General features: G+C 38.0%; 1 protein-coding gene across 4 annotated transcripts in view; it reads left to right on the top strand.

The window, feature by feature from the left end:
• LOC128688516 (Kip1 ubiquitination-promoting complex subunit 1) overlaps positions 1-20,847 on the top strand; it is a 152,971-nt gene that overhangs the window by 36,534 nt on the left and 95,590 nt on the right. For all 4 annotated transcript variants that reach the window (XM_070084592.1, XM_070084590.1, XM_070084593.1 and 1 more), the window contains exons 10-12: positions 1-140; positions 3,830-3,984; positions 4,690-4,826. The exon at positions 1-140 is cut by the window's left edge and continues 42 nt beyond it. In XM_070084592.1, the coding sequence (XP_069940693.1) occupies positions 1-140; positions 3,830-3,984; positions 4,690-4,826 (432 nt within the window). The remainder of the gene's footprint in view (positions 141-3,829; positions 3,985-4,689; positions 4,827-20,847) is intronic.

Here is a 20,847-nt window from a genome sequence, read left to right on the forward strand (position 1 = left end):
CTGCTAACAGGCCACAAGCAGGCAGCAGAAAATATTCATTTTCGTGGCCAGAAATACAATCTCCGTTTGTTGTATGTCCTCCTTTCTCATACTAGCCTCAGGAAGTACTGCCTCAGCCACATACTGTTTGATAAAGTCAGGTAAGCAAGGATTATTGGAATGAGTCTCCTGAAAATCAGCTTTGGAAAGAAAGAATATAATCCCATTGTAGAGTGGATAAATGTATATTGGTGCACATTATTCAATGGAACCAGAGTTCAAGCATAAAAATATTTGACCTTCAAAACCTATGCTATTATTTGTACATTACACATTAGCTATGGTTAATTAGCAGCACACCACAATACAAGCATGGGAATGTGTAAACCACAAGTTTATATTGCAGCATATAGGTGAATAATACTTAAGAAAGAGTATGGAGCTCTTTATTGCATTTATGGCTTAAGAAAAGGCATATTGTAGGATGGATAGAGGGCAATTTGGCAGATGTTAGAAACGTATGTAATAAGTAATAGGTTGCTAAAAGGTTTTATACCGAAAGTGAGACTCAGGTAAGGAATAATAGGAGGCCTTAGACAAGGATGTGTATCGCTATGGTTGTCCAGTATATTTTTTTTTTTTTTCAACAGGTCGGCCATCTCCCACCGAGGAAATATATATGTATAAATAAATATATATGTATAAATAAATAAATATATATATGTATAAATAAATGGGGTTGTAAAAGAAGTGACTGCTAGGGTGTTTGGGAGAGGTGTCAGATTAAATGATGAGTCTGATAAGATATGGGAATTTTTACAGTTACTCTTTGCTGATGAAAGTTTTGAAGAGAAGTTGCGAAGATTGGTGGAGGAGTTTGAAAAGGTGTGAAAAAGAAATTGAACATGAAAAGGTGTGAAAAAGAAATTGAAAATGAACTTAGAATAAAGTAAGGTGATGAGAGTAACAAAGAAGTTTAGGTAATGAAATACTGGTTATCAGATTGGAGAGAGGGAGTGTGGAGGAAGTTAGTGTGTTCAGATATCTGGGCAAGGTGTCTGTAGATAGTTCTATGAAAGATGAAATGAGCCCTAGAAAGGACAAAAGATAAAAGGTAGATGGTGTGTTGAGGCATCTGTGGAAAGAGAAGTTTTATTTATGAAAGCAAAACAGAAGAATATGCCACAGCTTAGTAGTACCAACACTTTTATATGAGTGTGAAGGATGGTCTCTAAATGTTGCAACAAGGAGGGGGCTGAAAGCAGTGAAGATGTCATGTCTGAGAGTAATCTGTGGTGTAAATATTATGCAGAGAATCAGGAACACAGAAATTAGATATTATGGGGCTACAAAAGATATAATTCATTGGGCAGAGGAGGGTTGTCAAAGTTGTTTGGCCATTTACTAAGGATGAAACAAATGGTTGGCAAAGATGGCACCTAAATCTTGTGCAGAGGGAAAGAGGCATATGGGCCATCCATGAATAGTTAGAGGGATGGGGTGAAGGTTATAAGTGGTAGAGGCTTGAGAATCAAACAGGCATGTGTATGAGCCGATTAGATTGAACTGAGTAGAGAATAGTAGTTTTATTATTTGACTTGCTGTTAGAGTGATTCAAGGAAACTAACTGGACTTAAAGTCCTAGAAGTAGGAAGTACAGTGTCTTCACCCCAAAGGAATGTGGATGTTGCTGTTCAGAGGATCATCTGATTTTTTTTTTTTTTCAACAAGTCGGCCGGCTCCCACCGAGGCAGGGTGACCCAAAAAGAAAGAAAATCCCAAAAAGAAAATACTTTCATCATCATTCAACACTTTCACCTCACTCACACATAATCACTGTTTTTGCAGAGGTGCCCAGAATACAACAGTTTAGAAGTATATACATATAAAAATAAACAATTTATCCCTCCAAACTGCCAATATCCCAAACCCCTCCTTTAGAGTGCAGGCATTGTACTTACCATTTCCAGGACTCAAATCCAGTTATATAAAATAACCGGTTTCCCTGAATCCCTTCACTGAATATTACCCTGCTCACACTCCAACAGCTCGTCAGGTCCCAAATACCATTTGTCTCCATTCACTCCTATCTAACACACTCATGCATGCTTGCTGGAAGTCCAAATCCCTCGCCCACAACACCTCCTTTACCCCCTCCCTCCGACCTTTTCGAGGACGACCCCTACCCCGCCTTCCTTCTACAGATTTATACGCACTCCATGTCATTCTACTTTGATCCATTCTCTCAAAATGACCAAACCATCTCAACAAACCCTCTTCAGCCCTTTGACTAATACATTTATTTACTCCACACCTTCTAATTTCCACACTCCGAATTTTCTGCATGTTATTTACACCACACATTGCCCTTAGACAGGACATCTCCACTGCCTCCAACCGCCTCCTTGCTGCAACATGTACAACCCAAGCTTCACACCCATATAAGAGTGTTGGTACTACTATACTTTCATACATTCCCTTCTTTGCCTCCATAGATAACATTTTTTGCCTCCACATATACCTCAATGCACCACTCACCTTTTTTCCTTCATCAATTTTATGATTAACCTCATCCTTCATAAATCTATCCGCTGACAAGTCAACTCCTAAATATCTGAAAACATTCACTTCTTCCATACTCCTCCTCCCCAATTTGATATCCAATTTTTCTTTATCTAAATCATTTGATACTCTCATCACCTTACTCTTTTCTATGTTCACTTTCAACTTTCTACCTTTACACACACTCCCAAATTCGTCCACTAACCTTTGCAATTTTTCTTTAGAATCTCCTATAAGCACAGTATCATCAGCAAAAAGTAACTGTGTCACTTCCCATTTTGTATTTAATTCCCCATAATTTAATCCCATCCCTCTCCCGAACACCCTAGCATTTACTTCTTTTACAACCCCATCTATAAATATATTAAATGACCATGGTGACATTACACATCCCTTTCTAAGACCTACTTTTACCGCGAAGTAGTCTCCCTCTCCTCTACACACCCTAACCTGAGCCTCACTATCCTCATAAAAACTCTTTACAGCATTTAGTAACTTACCATCTATTCCATATACTTGCAACATCTGCCACATTGCTTCCCTATCCACTCTATCATATGCCTTTTCTAAATCCATAAATGCAATAAAAACTTCCCTACCATTATCTAAATACTGCTCACATATATGCTTCAATGTAAACACTTGATCTACATATCCCCTACCCACTCTAAAACCTCCTTGCTCATCTGCAATTCTACATTCTGTCTTACCTCTAAGTCTTTCAATAATAACCCTACCGTACACTTTTCCTGGTATACTCAGTAAACTTATTCCTCTATAATTTTTACATTCTCTTTTGTCCCCCTTCCCTTTATATAAAGGGACTATACATGCTCTCTGCCAATCCTTAGGTACCTTCCTCTCTTTCATACATTTATTAAGCAAAAATACCCTGCTTTTAACATTTCTGTCATGATCCCGTCAGTCCCAGCTGCTTTACCCCCTTTCATTCTACGTAATGCCTCATGCACCTCCCCCACACTCACGTCCTGCTCTTCTTCACTCATGTCTATATGCTTCTGAAATAATAATTATTGAACAAATAAAGGTGACTTCATCCTTTTTTTATTTGGGTCATTGTTTTATTATACTGTAGTTGTATATTCATCATGCTTTACTAATACTGCACAGACAGTTCTTATTTTCAAAAAGATCTACACTGGGTGCTAAAAGCTATATCACTTTTGTGATGATATACATTAAATCAAGCCTCAGAATTTTAATAAATGTTTAATTAAAAATAAATATTGTATAACAGAACAATGCCAGACTTTCTCTTGTATTTTAGGTTTCCCAGTTTTCTTAATATGAAGACAATTGATGAAGAAGGCCTTAGTGAAGTAGTCCCCTCTGTCTGGTGGAGCTCAAAAGATGGCGCTGTCATCACTGGTTGCAAGCAAGCGTATGATGACTCCTGTAACATAATCCATACTGCTGTAAAAGGTGAGGATTTTTTTAACATACCAGCCCTCTCCCACTGAGGCAGGGTGACCCAAAAAAGAAGAAACAAAAGTTTTTGTACTTTTTACATACAGTAATAGGTAAGAAATTGTTGAATGGAAATTAACATGAGTTTTTCTCTACAAAGACACTTCAGTTGTTTGCTAGTAATTTTTGTTTATTCAGGAGTTGTTTGGAATAAAGAAAATATTACAAGGGAAAAGAGCAGCCATTGTTTGATATGATATTCCTGATCTAGCAAATGTAAACAAACATGAAGACAGGAGGAGGAAGAAAGAAGAGTAGTAATAAACTGAAATGACAGTAGATACTAGCAGTGTTTGCATGGAAGTGACTGATACTTGTAAATGTTACAAGAAAAGATTGTATCCAGAGTGTGATTAAGACATTCTGCAACCAACAAATGTGAAGAATGGATTATTGCATAATTATAATTATTTGGGAGTTTGATATTCTTGAGTGCCTGTTCTTTCAAGAACATGATAAAGATTATAAAGTTTTTGCTGATTTGTAGATTGACAAATAGTAATCATTTTTTTTATGTAATAATTATGTAGTAATCATATTAATTTATTTAGCTCTTTTAATATAGAATTACTTTATGTTAATCTAAAATGTGTAGTTTTTCTGTGTGGAATGTTTTGGAAGTTGTTGATTCATTAATACCATTTATATTTTATATTTTAGAGGTTGAAGAGATACAGGTATCTATCCTGCGGCAACTGTTAAGCGTGAATGATGCTCCCAATTATCAGGATTCCAGCAGAGCTCTGTTTTTAGCCAAGTTTCGAACCTTTCTTAAGGAGCATGCACCGGGATCTCGGGTAAGTAGGAGAAGGTTGTGAAAAATTTACTCTTTGTACCACTCTACAGAAATCCTTGACATACACTGTACTGTATATGCATTTTTTGCTTAATTTCCTGGTTCGTCTAGTGTGTGTACATCTGCTGATATACACACTGTATAGTAGATATACTATACAGCTTGTCATTGTATGCAGTCTCCTGACACATCTTTCTTGCTGGAGACAAATTGCACAAAGCCAGCAAGTGGCAAAATTAACAGAGTTGTAGTGAGGAATTTTGAGATGTTTTGCATGAGGAATAGACTTCTTCAATCAAGAAGCCTGTTACATAAGCAAAAAAAGTCAGTAAAGTTCCTCCCTGCAATTTTCTTTTTCACCATTTTCCTTGCTAAGCATTGCTTTTTCTCTCTGTCATTCCCTACACTCTCATTCACACACTCCTTCTCTTACTCATGCTAACTAGTGTTTCTGGTTCTTTTCCTTTTTACTTAAGTTATATTCACACACTTGTAACATTCTCTTATTTTGGTTTATTGTCTCCATTTGGGTTTGTTTCTGGTGGAAAGCAGCTTACCTGGAGTTTACCTGGAGAGGGTTTTGGAGGTCAACACCCCCACGGCCTGGTCTGAGACCAGACCTCATGGTGGATCAGGGTCTGATCAACCAGGCTGCTACTGCTGGCCGCACGCAAGCTGACATACGAACCACAGCCCAGTTGGTCAGGTACAGTGGACCCTCGAACAACTGTGGCATCAACTAATGCCAAATTCGTTTAACAGCGCTCTTTGGCGTACAAATATTGGCTCTACCAATGGCGAAAAACTCATCTAACAGCTTTTGTCCCGAACGTGTCCATGCAGCCGGAGCACGGCCTGAGCTGGCCCAGCCACTCCAAGACTGTGTGCCAATGTTTACAGGCCGTTGCGGTCGATTCTATGTGTACCTGCAATATATTTTGTATTATTCCAGTGTTTTTAGTGTTTGCAACTGCCAAATAAGCCACACTTGGCCCCAAGAAAGCTTCTAGTGCTAACCCTGTGCTAAAAAGGGTGAGAAATACTATCGAAATACTATAGTACCACTGTCAGCTGCTGCTGCACCACCATCAGCCGCTGCTGCTGCTGCATTACCGTCAGCTGTTGCTGCATTACCGTCAGCTGTTGCTGCATTACTGTCAGCTGTTGCTGCACCACCATCAGCTGCTGCTGCTGCACCACGGTCAGCTGTACTACTTGAAGATGTGGAGAGACTGTTGTTGGTGTGGCTGATCGAGAATGCCGAGAAACAAGTAACCCCAGAGGGTTAGCCACCCAGGATAACCCAGGAAAGTCAGTGCGTCATCGAGGACTGTCTAACTTATTTCCATTGGGGTCCTTAATCTTGTCCCCCAGGATGTGACCCACACCAGTCAACTAACACCCAGGTGAACAGGAAAAAATGCCAGGAACTAGTCCTCATTTTGGTGAATTTAAGGCCAGCAAAGGTTGGTTTGAGAGATTTAAGAATTGTAGTGGCATACACAGTGTGATAAGGCATGGTGAAGCTGAAAAATTTCAACCCCAACAAGTGTTTAATTGTGACGAAACAGGCCTGCTCTGGAAGAAAATGCCAAACAGGACTTACATTACTCATTACTCAGGAGGAAAAGGCACTCCCAGGATACAAGCCTATGAAAGACAGGCTAACTCTCATGTTTTGTTGTAATGCTAGTGGGGATTGCAAAGTGAAGCCTTTACTCATGTATCACTGTGATAATCCCAGTGTTCAAGAAAAACAGTGTCTCATCACTCAACAATACTCTTCAGTAAAGGTAAGTGTCATTTTAGCATTTATTTATGTATGCATTGGGCATGTCTCATTGTTTTCTGTGTAGGGAAATGTATATTTCATGTAGAAAAAAAATAATTTTTTTTAATACTTTTGGCTGTCTGGAACGGATTAATTGGATTTCCATTATTTCTTATGGGGAAAATTAATTTGACTAACGGCTAATTCTACTAAAGGCTAGCTCTCTGGAACAGATTAAAGCCGTTGGTTGAGGGTCCACTCTACTGACTTTAGGTGCCTGTCCAATGCCTTCGTGAAGACAGCCAGGGGTCTATTGGTTATCCCTCTTATGTATGCTGGGAGGCAATTAAAGTCTTGGGCCCCAGATACCTCTTGTGTTGTCTCTCAGTGTACTCGTGGCACCCCTGCTTTTCGTCAGGAGAATGCTGCATCTCCTGCCAAGTCTTTTGCTTTCATAGGGAGTGATTTTCATGTGCAGGTTTGGTACCAATCCCTCCAGGACCTTCCAAGTGTATATTATCATGTACCTCTCTCACCTGCGTTCGAGGGAATAAAGCTCAAGGACCTTCAACTGTTCCCAGTAGTTTAGGTGTCTTATCATACTTATGTGTGCCATGAAAGTTCTTTGTACACTCTCCAGGTCTGCAATGTCGCCAGCCTTGAAGGGGGCCGTTAGTGTACAGCAGTATTCCAGCCTAGAGAGAACAAGTGATTTGAAGAGAATCATCATGTTAATATATTTATATTTATAAATAGTCCTAGGTAGTAGGTTGGTAGACAGCAACCACCCAGGGAGGTACTACCGTCCTGCCAAGTGAGTGTAACATGAAAGCCTGTAATTGTTTTACATGATGGTAGGATTGCTGGTGTCCTTTTTTCTGTCTCATGAACATGCAAAATTTCAGGTACGTCTTGCTACTTCTACTTACACTCAGGTCACACTACACATACATGTACAAGCGTATATATACATACCCCTCTGGGTTTTCTTCGATTTTCTTTCTAGTTCTTGTTCTTGTTTATTTCCTCTTATCTCCATGGGGAAGTGGAACAGAATTCTTCCTCCGTAAGCCATGCGTGTTGTAAGAGGCGACTAAAATGCCGGGAGCAAGGGGCTAGTAACCCCTTCTCCTGTATATATTACTAAATTTGAAAGGAGAAACTTTGGTTTTTTCTTTTGGGCCACCCCGCCTCGGTGGGATACGGCTGGTATGTTGAAAGAAAGAAAGATTTATAAATAGTACATAGTAGGTTGATAGACAGCAACAACCCAGGGAGGTACTACCATCTTGTCAGGTGAGTGTAAAATGAAAGCCTGCAACTGTTTTATATGATAATAGGATTCCTGGTGTCTTTTTTCTGTCTCATAAACATGCAAGATTTCAGGTACGTCTTGCTACTACTTCTTACACTTAGGTCACACTACACATACATATACGAGCATGTATATACACACCCCCTCTGGGTATTCTTCTATTTTCTTTCTAGTTCTTGTTCTTGTTTATTTCCTCTTATCTCCATGGGGAAGTGGAACAGCATTCTTCCTCTGTAAGCCATGCGTGTTGTAAGAGGCAACTAAAATGCCGGGAGCAAGGGGCTAGTAACCCCATCTCCTGTACAAATTACTAAATTTAAAATGAAAAACTTTCATTTTTTTTTTTTGGGGGGGGGGCCACCCTTCCTTGGTGGGATACGGCTGGTTTGTTGAAAGAAGAAGAAAGAAAACATGCAAGATTTCAGGTACGTCTTGCTACTTCTACTTACACTTAGGTCACACTACACTTACATGTACACGTTTATGTATACACACTCATATGAGTTTTCTTGGATTTCATCTTAATAGTTCTTGTTCTTATTGCTTTTCCTTATATATCCATGGGTAAGTGGAATAAGAACCCTTCCTCCATAAGCCATGCGTGTTGTAAAAGTCAACAAAAATGCCTGCTAAAAAGAAAAAGAAGAAAGCCATCAGAGTGGGATGTTTCAATGTCTGTGGATGTTGTGCGAATGATAAGAAAGAGATGATTGTGGATGTTATGAATGAGAAGAAGCTGGATGTCCTGGCTTTAAGTGAAACAAAGCTGAAGGGGGTGGGAGAGTTTCAGTGGGAAGAAATGAATGGGATTAGGTCTCAGGTTTCAAATAGAGTTAGAGCTAAAGAAGGAGTAACAGTAATGTTGAAGGATAAGTTATGGCAGGAAAAGAGGAAATATAAATGTATTAATTCAGTGATTATATGGCGTAAAATAGGGGTTAGCTGTGAAAAGTGGGTTATAGTAAGCATTTATGCACCTGGAGAAGAGAGAAGTGTATAGGAGAAAAAGAGATTTTGGGAAATGTTGAGTGAATGCATGGGGAGTTTTGAACCAAGAGTGAGAGTACTTGTGGTTGGGGATTTCAATGCTAAAATGGGTAAAAATGTTGTGGAGGGAGTAGTAGGTAAATTTGGGGTGCCAGGGGTAAATGAAAATAGGGAGCCTTTAATTGAGCTATGTGTAAAATGAGGTTTGGTATTAAGTAATACATATTTTATGAAAAAGAGGGTAAATAAGTATACAAGGTATGATATACCACATAATGAAATTAGTTTTTTAAATTATGCATTGGTGGATAAAAGGTTGATGGGTAGGCTTCAGGATGTACATGTTTATCGAGGGGCAGTTGATATATCAGATCATTATTTAGTTGTACCTACAGTTAGAGTAAGAGGTAGATGGGACAGAAGGAAAATGGAAACAACAATTAACCCTTTCAGGGTTGGTGCCGTTCTAGTACGGCTTCCACACCAGGGTTGGTGCCGTACTAGTACTCATAAATTCTAGTTCCTTCAAATCTAGCGAGAGAAAGCTGGTAGGCCTATGTTGCGAATAAGAAATTTTATAAAGAACTTCAGAGTGTGGTCTGTTACTATTTTCTACTTAGGCAACAAGATATTGGATCAGAGTTAGTTAAAGGTATTTTAGAGTCTAGGGGAAATAATTTCGACTGGGAAACTCCATAGAATAATATTCAAATTTAGTAAAGTATTTAAATACAATACTTTATCTTCTCTCTGTACCTAATATTATATCTTAATACTTTATGTACAATAAATTTACAAGAATATATATATATTTATATTTAGTTCAAATTCATTGAAATATCACATTAAGTTGGAAGATTAATTTTTGCTTCCCGCAATTAAGTCTTCACTAACATCTACGTCTTTGTCTTAACAAGACTGTGTAAACTCAAACTACAAAATGTACAAGATTCAACAAGACCTTTGAAACCGGCCGTAAAGGAGGCATAAAGCCAGAGTTTGTCTGAGTAGACATATTTCTAAGGATTGCTGAACTGACCAAGAATATAAATATCAAAACAATCTTCAGAGCAATGAGGAACAAACTGAGTCAGCTCTAAAGCTGAATTCTCAAACCCATTCAAACTGAATACACCTAAGAGAGAACCAATATACGATCAGTAGTCAAGGCTATAATAGGGAGCGGACTGACTTCCTGCTAGTCTGTTGACCCGTCATCAGGTTGGATCACGTGACCGAAACGTCAGTCAGCCGGACATAAACAATTGAACAATTTACCTGATGGTTCCGAGACTTTTGTATGTTCTATATACATAAGAAATCCTACCTAACAACAATAATAATAATAGCTAAAAATCATCGATATCGATAATAATAATAATAGTAATAATACCATGGTATATTTTATATATTGACAGATAATAATATAACGCCGAAAGTCTCTATTTTAGCTATAAACGGGGACTTTCGCGCTATAATATTAAATGATAATCATATTCTCTTACAATAGTTAAATATCACAGGATGACCAATCTCCAAGATATAATAGCCTACATATGAAAGAATGGGTCTATGTGGTCACTGTGCACAGTATAAAAAAAATCCTGCAACACACAGTGCATAATGAGAAAAAAAAACTGACCGTGTTTTTGTTTTAACCCTTTGAGGGTCGACAGGCCCTCTCCAAGACTCGTTCTCAGGATCGGCCAAATTTAAAAAAAAAAAATTCTCTTAGGAAAAGATAGAGTATCTTTTCCCGATCATAATGACACCAAAAGTTTGAAATTTGATGGAAAACTTACGGAATTATGCTCTCACGAAGTTAGCGGTCTCGGCGATGTTTACGCATCAGCGATTTTGCCCAATTTGAGCCCCATTTTCGGCCAATTCCACTGTACTAGTTGACAAAAAAACATGAATATTTCGCTAGAACTCCATTTTTTCTGTCGAATGAGTGCAAGAAACCACCCATTTATCAATTTCAACTATCCAGTACAGTGGTCAGAATTTAGCAATTTTGCCAATTTCACACAAATTTCAAAAGATGCCAATTTCCAAATAGGGTCCAGAATAAACAAGAAAGACATTCCTGGCACTAAAATGACATTTCCTCTGTTCATTAGTCACGTCTCAAGGCCCCTCTTACATTCTTTTGCTTTCCACTTTGAATTTTTATTCTCACAAAAAATAGAAGATTTACTGTTATGCAGAATACTGCATTAGTGTAAAAACAGGTATAAATAATATTGGTGCACTTGCAAAAGAATATTAGACTCACCAGTTGATGTGTATTGGATGCTTGGCATGATTTGTTTACTTTTGAACTTTGGTAAAAATCGAACATTTCTGCTACTTTGCGCTCAATTTCAAGGTACTTTTCATTGTAAAACCAGTCAAAATCATCTCAATTTCTGTAATATGTCTTCCATTCTATAAAATGAGACCAAGAAAACCAGAATACAACAATAAATACCATACAAAAATATAGTGCAAAGTCGCTGTTTTCTTCCAAAAAAATGGTCAAAGTTTTTTTTCTCATTATGCACTGTGTGCTGCAGGATTTTTTTTATACTGTGCACACTAACCACATAGACCCATTCTTTCGTATGTAGGCCTACCAGCCTTCTCCCATTAGATTTGAGGGCGCTAGAATTTAGGCATACTAGTACGTCAAAAACCCTGGGTCGTAAGCCGTACTAGTAAGGCTGAAACCCTCAAAGGGTTAAAACAGCAACTTTGCAGTATATTTTCGTATGCTATTTATGGTTGTATTCTAGTTTTCCTGGTCTCATTTTATAGAATGGAAGACATATTATGGAAATTGAGATAATTTTGATTGGTTTCACAATGAAAAGTACCTTGAAATTGAGCTCAAAGTAGCAGAAATGTTCGATTTTTGCCAAAGTTCAAACGTAAACAAATCATGCCACGCGTCCAATACACGACAATTGGTGAGTCTAATATTCTTTTATAAGTGCGCTGATATTATTTATACCATTTCTACACCATTTCCACACGAATGCATTAGTCTGTCTAACATAAATCTTCCATTTATTGTGAGAATAAAAATTCAAAGTGGAAAACAAAAGAAATGTAGCAGAGGCCTGGGGACGTGAGTAATCAACAGAGGAAATGTTATTTTAGTGCCAGGAATGTCTGTCTTGTTTATTCTGGACCCTATTTGGAAATTGGCATCTTTTGAAATTTGTGTGAAATTGGCAAAATTGCCAATTTCTGACCACGTTATTGGTTAGTTGAAATTGGTAAATGGGTGGTTTCTTGTATTCATTCGATAGACAAAATAGGTATGATTTTTGTCGACTGGTACATTGGAATTGACCGATAATAGGGCTCAAAGTGGGCGAAATCGCTAATGCATAAACATCATTGAGACCGCTAACTTCGCGAGAGGATAATTCCGTAAGTTTTCCATCAAATTTCATACTTTTGGTGTCCTTATGATCGGGAAAAGATTCTCTATTGTTTCATTTTTTTTTTTTTTTTTTTTTTAAATTTCCGACCCTGAGAACAAGTTTAGGAGAGAGCCTGCCGACCCTGAAAGGGTTAAGAGAGAGGTGAAAGTGTATAAACTAAGAGAGGAGGAAGTTAGGGCGAGATATAAGCAACTATTGGCAGAAAGGTGGGATAGTGCGAGTATGTGTAGTGTGGGGGGGGGGGGTTGAAGAGTGTTGAGATAGTTTTAAAAATGCAGTATTAGAATGTGGGGCAGAAGTTTCTGGCTATAAGAGGGTGGCGGGTGCAGGAGGAAAGAAGAGTGATTAGTGGAATGATGAAGTAAAGGGTGTGATAAAAGAGAAAAAGGTAGCTTATGAGAGATTTTTACAAAGCAGAAGTGTTATAAGAAGAGCAGAGTATGTGGAGAGTAATAGAAAGGTGAAGAGAGTGGTGAGAGAGTGCAAAAGGAAAAAGGAGAGCAGGTGATAGAGAGGGAGAGGCACTGTCAAGAAATATTAATGAAAATAAGAAAAAATTTTGGAGTGAGATAAAAAAGTTAAGAAAGCCTAGGGAATAAATGGATTTGTCAGTTAAAACAGAGTAGGGGAATTAGTAGATGGGGAGATGGAGGTACATGTATTGGGTAGATGGCGGGAATATTTTGAGGGACTTTTTAATATAGATGAAGAAAGGGAGGTGGTAATTTCATGCACTGGCCAGGGAGGTATAACATCTTTTAGGAGTGAAGAAGAGCAGGATGTGAGTGTGGGGGAGGTGTGTGAGGCATTACATAGAATGAATGGGGGTAAAGCAGCTGGAACTGATGGGATCATGACAGAAATGTTAAAAGCAGGGGGGGATATAGTGTTGGATATGAGTGGTTGATATTTTTGTTTAATAAATGTATGAATGACACTGTGCTCTTGGGAGATTCTGAAGAGAAGCTGCAGAGATTGGTGGATGAATTTGGTAGGGTGTGCAAAAGAAGAAAATTAAAGGTGAATACAGGAAAGAGTAAGGTTATGAGGATAACAAAAAGATTAGGTGATGAAAGATTGAATATCAGATTGGAGGGAGAGAGTATGGAGGAGGTGAATGTATTCAGATATTTGGGAGTGGACGTGTCAGCGGATGGGTCTATGAAAGATGAGGTGAATCATAGAATTGATGAGGGAAAAAGAGTGAGTGGTGCACTTAGGAGTCTGTGGAGACAAAGAACTTTGTCCTTGGAGGCAAAGAGGGGAATGTATGAGAGTATAGTTTTACCAACGCTCTTATATGGGTGTGAAGCGTGGGTGATGAATGTTGCAGCGAGGAGAAGGCTGGAGGCAGTGGAGATGTCATGTCTGAGGGCAATGTGTGGTGTGAATATAATGCAGAGAATTCGTAGTTTGGAAGTTAGGAGGAGGTGCGGGATTACCAAAACTGTTGTCCAGAGGGCTGAGGAAGGGTTGTTGAGGTGGTTCGGACATGTAGAGAGAATGGAGCGAAACAGAATGACTTCAAGAGTGTATCAGTCTGTAGTGGAAGGAAGGCGGGGTAGGGGTCGGCCTAGGAAGGGTTGGAGGGAGGGGGTAAAGGAGGTTTTGTGTGCGAGGGGCTTGGACTTCCAGCAGGCATGCGTGAGCGTGTTTGATAGGAGTGAATGGAGACAAATGGTTTTTAATACTTGACGTGCTGTTGGAGTGTGAGCAAAGTAACATTTATGAAGGGACTCAGGGAAACCGGCAGGCCGGACTTGAGTCCTGGAGATGGGAAGTACAGTGCCTGCACTCTGAAGGAGGGGTGTTAATGTTGCAGTTTAAAAACTGTAGTGTAAAGCACCCTTCTGGCAAGACAGTGATGGAGTGAATGATGGTGAAAGTTTTTCTTTTTCGGGCCACCCTGCCTTGGTGGGAATCGGCCAGTGTGATAATAATAAAAAATAAAAAAATGAAAGAGGGGAAGGTACCTAGGGATTGGCAGAAAGCATGTATAGTTCCTTTATGTAAATGGAAAGGGGACAAAAGAGATTGTAAAAGTTATAGAGGAATGAGTTTACTGAGTATACCAGGAAAAGTGTACGGTAGGGTTATTATTGAAAGAATTAGAGGTAAGACAGAGAGTAGGATTGCGGATGAGCAAGGAGGCTTTAGAATGGGTATTGGATGTGTGGATCAAGTGTTTACATTGAAACATATATGTGAACAGTATTTAGATAAAGGTAGGGAAGTTTTCATTGCATTTATGGATATAGAAAAGGCATATGGTAGAGTGGATAGGGGAGCAATGTGGCAGATGTTGCAAGTATATGAAATAGGTAGTAAGTTACTAAATGTTGTAAAGAGTTTTTATGAGCATTGTGAGGCTCAGGTTAGGGTGTATAGAAGAGAAGGAGATTACTTCCCTGTAAAAGTAGGTCTTAGACAGGGATGTGTAATGTTACCATGGTTGTTTAATATATTTATTGATGGAGTTGTAAAAGAAGTAAATGCTAGGGTGTTGGGGAGAGTGGTGGGATTAAATTATGGAAAATCAAACACAAAATGGGAGTTGACACAGTTACTTTTTGCTGATGATACTATGCTTATAGGAGATTCTGAAGAAAAGTTGTAAAGGTTAGTCTACAAGTTTGGGAGGGTGTGTAAAGGTAGAAAGTTCCTACGTACGCGGCAGCAGCGGCATCCTACCAGCTCTTCTTCCTCAAAAAACATCGCTCATCAAAACTTGTGATGGCCTAAGTGAAAGTTCAACTACATGAACCCACGTAGACCACAAAATGACCCAAGAATACTAAGAATGTAACCCAAATCTTGACAAAATTAGAAGATCTAAGGAAGACAGCCCTGCTAACCCAAACACTGCCTCCGCTGCCAGACAACCACTTAACCCAAGCTCCGAGAAAACAAGCCTTCTCCATTGCTACACAGTATCTACTTCAGTGATACTATGATAGGATATCGCAGAAGAAACAACATCAGTAATAATAGAAAAACAGCAAGGACCCTAGAACTCAACTTGTCTACCCAGCAGGATGCCGGTGTATCATCAACCCCCCTCACCGCCGCCACCCAGGGAACAACAACAACAACAAACATGGCTGACTCCCCCTCCAACTCCACTCCCTTCAAAGGATTCACCCATGATTACTCAGGTATGATTATTCCTGACAATATCAAGGACTACATCGTTGCTCTAGAAAACGAATTCAAAGATATCAAAGCAACACTCAAGCGACGAGAATCCAAGATAACCAACCTCGAGAACAAGATCCAAAACCTTGAAGAGAAGATTACATCGGGAAGTGTTGACACAGAAAATACTCTGAAAGCAGCTATAGCCAGTCACACTGAACAAATAACTACAATAAATATGAAGGTTGAAGAAGCAATCAAGGACTGGAATCAGAACATGCACACTCGACTAAATGAATACCTTGATTTCCAAGACGACAAAACTGAACAAGATAAGTTGTCTGATGCAGTTATAATAAACAGTCCACACATTCCAAGTGACATAACCCAAGCACAGTGCAAAGAAACTGCTGTCAGGATAATACAGGACCACATACAAGTCATCGTGCAAAACAATGAAATCAAAGAAACACGTTTGCTAGGAAAACCAGGAAGTAAACACAGTATAATGATCTGACTTCATTCATACGATAAAAGAAAGGACCTAATTAAATCAGCAATTACAATGAAAAATGGAGTGTACATAAATGAGTGTCTAACAAGAAAACGTCAAAACCTTCTGTTCAGGCTGAGAAAACTTAAACAGGAAAACAAAATACATCAGTGTTTCAAGCGAGATGGGAAAATGCTAGTAAGGAAAACATCAACAGGACAACAATATACTATCTCAAACGAACATGATTTCTCTACCTTCCTTAGAAAAGCTGACATTTCTGTAACAGATTAGATAAGTGCCCTTAATACATATATACGTGTGGTGCATATAGTGTACGTTACTATTATATTGTGCATTATTATTTTTATTATTTTTTCATCACTAGCTAATGCTAACTACCTCCAATACTTTATACTTCTTTCTTACTGCTATTAATTGCTCATAATTTTAAGTTACAAGTCAAATCTTACTCCAAATTAATATTATTCATTGTTCTTACCTGTCCATTTAATTTTGTTTACCACTACTTGTTTTTTAGTCACTTCTTATCGTGTGTGCAATTAGTGTATATTCCAATTACTTTTTTCCAAGTACCAAAACTATCTTTTGCTAGCTAGTATCAACTACTTCATTTTTTTACTTTTTATTGTGCAATAAACTGCTCAACTTATTTAATATTACAAATCAGATCTTACTCCTAAACCAATATTATTTCATAGTGACTATCTGTCCATTTAACTTTGTTTACCATTACTTAATTTTAGTCCCTTATATATTTTTTTTCCTTTATTTTAGCTTTATATAACTACCTTAGTTCATATATTCACAATTGTTAAAATAATCAAGGTGCTATTCTCAGGTGCTAAAGTGTAATAAGTTCACTATTTTGCCATTATATTCCAAAGCTCATTTTTTGATTACCACTTTATTGTTCACCACAACTTATATTAGTCCCTTTTATATTATAATTTTATATTATAATTCTAACTTTAAAGAATTACCTTTAAAGTACTATCTACTATCATATTCCCAAGCTCCATTATTTGATCATCACTTTATTTGTTCACCACAAATTATTTTAGTCCCTTTTATATTGTCTCCTTTATTTTAGCTTTAAAAAACTACCTTAGCTCATTATTTTTTACATTTGTTAAATAATTCAGGTGCTATTTTTTAGCTTTAGAATATTTACTTTGTTTTATACTTAATTCTAACTATAGATTCACTACAAATCTTATGATTACAAGCATTGATCCTGATACCAACCTCTTATTGAATGACTTAAATGAATCAAACAGTTACTGTAATTACTACACAGCAGAACAATCAAAAGCACTTCTCAGAGCCAACAACAACATAACTATCTTTAACTACAATATCAGATCTTTAAGCAAGCATTATGATGACCTCATAGCATTACTAAATTCCTTGCATGCCAATATGTCCATCATTACACTAACTGAAACCTGGCTAAAGCCTGATACTACAGATGTCTATGCCATTCCTGGTTACACAGCCATACACAACTGTAGGACAGATCAACAAGGGGGTGGCACAGCTATATACTACTCAGACCAACTAGAATGTATCACTAATACTTGCACAAGGGATGAACATGGGGAATATATAATAGCTAAATTCAAATCCAAATACCTACAAAAACCTCTCACATTGATAAACATCTACAGAGTTCCAAACATTAGCCAATTTAGTCAAAACCTAGGAAGTATGATAACTGATGCACGCATGAACAAAGATCACTTACTACTCTCAGGTGACTTCAATATAAATCTCCTGCAAGACCAGGACCCACACGTTACTGAATTCACAAACACAATGAGTAACTGCATGTTGCTACCAACAGTAACAAAACCTACAAGAGTTACGGAGACTAGTGTTTCCCTACTTGACCACATCTGGACCAACACCATATCCCCTTTAAAATCAGGCATAATTACAGATAATACCACAGACCACTACCCTACTTTCCTCATAACAACTCTTAGTAAATTACCCCAAGACACTACTAAAGTCACCTTCAGACTTCACAATGAGGCAGCCATTAATAACTTCACAACAGCAGTAACAAACATTGACTGGCACACTGAGCTAGAAATCTATACAGATATTGACGAATGTCTTAATAATTTTCTGAAAAAGACCCAATACCTTTATAACAAGCACTGCCCTAAAAAAACTAAACAGATGACAGCTAAGAGACTGAACAGTCCCTGGCTAACACCCAGCATTCTCAAATCCATAAATACAAAACACCGATATGAAAAACAGTACAGAATGGGTCACATAACCAGAGACCAAACAAAACGTTACTCGTCAATCCTAACCAGCCTGATAAGAAGGGCAAAAAAATTGTATTATGAGAACAGATTATCCAACTTACGAGGTGATATAAAAAAGACCTGGAAAACCCTATCAGAAATTCTGGGAACAAAAAAGATATCATGAAATAGTGAAATAAAATTAGCAAAAGCAGATGAACCCCAACTCCCACCAACAGAAACAGCAAACAGACTCAATGATTTCTTCTCCACTATAGGACAAAACCTTGCCAATAAAATCCCAAGCTCAGATACCCCACCAAATGACTACCTCACTGGCAACTACCTGAACACACTGTTCCTAGCTCCGACTAACCCATACAAAGTCTCCCTTATTATCAACGTACTAAAAAACAAGGCAGGAGATTTAAATACCTTACCACCCTTTATATACAAAAAAGTGTCACAAGTGCTATCACCAGTCATTGCAACACTCTTTAACAAATCCATTGAATCCTCCACCTTCCCTACAGTTCTCAAAATAGCAAGGGTCACCCCGATCCATAAAGGAGGAGACCAAACAGAGTTGAATAACTATAGGCCAATATCCAATTTACACCCTCTCTCAAAAATTTTCGAAAAATTAATTTATAAACGAATCTATTCCTACCTCATCTCCCAAAACATACTCAACCCCTGCCAATTTGGATTCAGGCCTAATAAAAATACTAATGATGCTATTATACACATGCTAGAACACATATACACTGCAATAGAGAAAAAAGAAGTCCCACTGGGGATCTTCATTGACTTACGTAAAGCTTTTGATACAGTTGACCATGACTTGCTCCACGTAAAATTGTCACACTATGGTATAAGAGGGCACTCCCTCAACTACCTCAAGTCATACCTCAGCAACAGAAGCCAATATGTGTACGCAAATGGGGCAAGCTCTTCCGCACAACCAATTACAGTTGGTGTCCCACAGGGAAGTGTCCTTGGCCCTCTTCTCTTTCTCGTATACATAAATGACCTACCAAATGCTTCGCAATTACTCAAACCCACACTATTTGCAGATGACACTACATACGTCTTCTCTCACCCGAGCCCAGTCACGCTAGCCAATACTGTAAATACCGAATTACAGAAAATATCTACCTGGATGAGGACTAACAAACTTACACTAAACATTGACAAAAACCTACTTAATTCAGTTTGGTAACAGAGCAACAGATGTCCCTCTTAACATAATGATAAACGGATCACCTATCACAAAGCTAACAGAGGGAAAATTCTTAGGAATCCACCTTGATAATAGACTCAGATTTCATACACATATACAACAAATTTCTAAGAAAATTTCCAAGACTGTAGGCATACTATCGAAGATACGGTACTATGCTCCACAGTCAGCCCTCCTGGCCCTATATCACTCTCTTATATACCCCTTTCTCACCTATGGAATTTGTGCATGGGGCTCAACAACAATTAACCATCTCAGACCACTAATTACCCAACAAAAGACTGCAGTTAGAATGATAACAAATTCTCACTACAGGCAGCACACTCCACCAATATTCAAAACACTCAACCTACTCACCATACAAAACATCCATACTTATTATTGCACCTATTACATACATAGAACACTTAACTCTGATATTAGCCCTCCCCTCAAACATCTCCTTGCCAACCTCAACAGAACACATGACCATAACACAAGGCACATATCACTCTTTGATGTTCCTCGTGTCCATCTCACGCTATGCAAAAACTCAATGCACATAAAAGGCCCTAAAATCTGGAATTCATTATCTGTAAATATAAAAGAAACACTACCTGTTTATAAATTCAAGTCTCTTCTCAAAGATCACTTACTCACCCAAAACCAAATAAATACTGAATAACTGAACCTTATAAATTGTATATCTTAAATGTTTCTCACAATTATATCACATAAATGTTAAACCTAAAACCCAATCTAACAGAATACTCCATTCGACTGAATGTACAGCAATGCATGCAACCATATGACCTGTCTTTGTAATACTCATTTGTGCTTTATAGTTATCTGTTTACAATAATGTCTTATCACTGATTTCATCATTGCTTAGTTAATCTTAAGTTAATTTTAAGCCAGCCCATAATGCTATGCATATAAGTGGCTTTGGCATGCTGCTCTTACCTGTATTTTTTTGTACCTATGTATGTATGCTCAAATTACTAAATAAATAAATAAATAAATAAATAGATAAGAGTAAGGTGATGAGTGCATCAACTGATTTAGATAAAATTGACTTTCACATTGGACAGAGGGAGTATGGAAGAAGTGAATGTTTTCAGATATTTGGGAGCTGACTTGTCAGCGGATGGGTTTATGAAGGATGAAGTTAACCATAGAATTGTTGAAGGAAAAAAAGGTGAATGGTGCGTTGAGGTATATGTGAAGACAAAAAAAAAACGTTATCTATGTAGGCAGAGAAGGGAATGTATGAAAGTATAGTGGTACCAACTCTCTTATATGGGTGTAAATGCTACAGCAAGGAGGTGGTTTGTGGCAGTGGAGACATCCTGTCTAAGGGCAGTGTGTGGTGTAAATATTATG

This window comes from Cherax quadricarinatus, chromosome 13, assembly GCF_038502225.1.
Source record: "Cherax quadricarinatus isolate ZL_2023a chromosome 13, ASM3850222v1, whole genome shotgun sequence".
NCBI lineage: Eukaryota > Metazoa > Arthropoda > Malacostraca > Decapoda > Parastacidae > Cherax > Cherax quadricarinatus.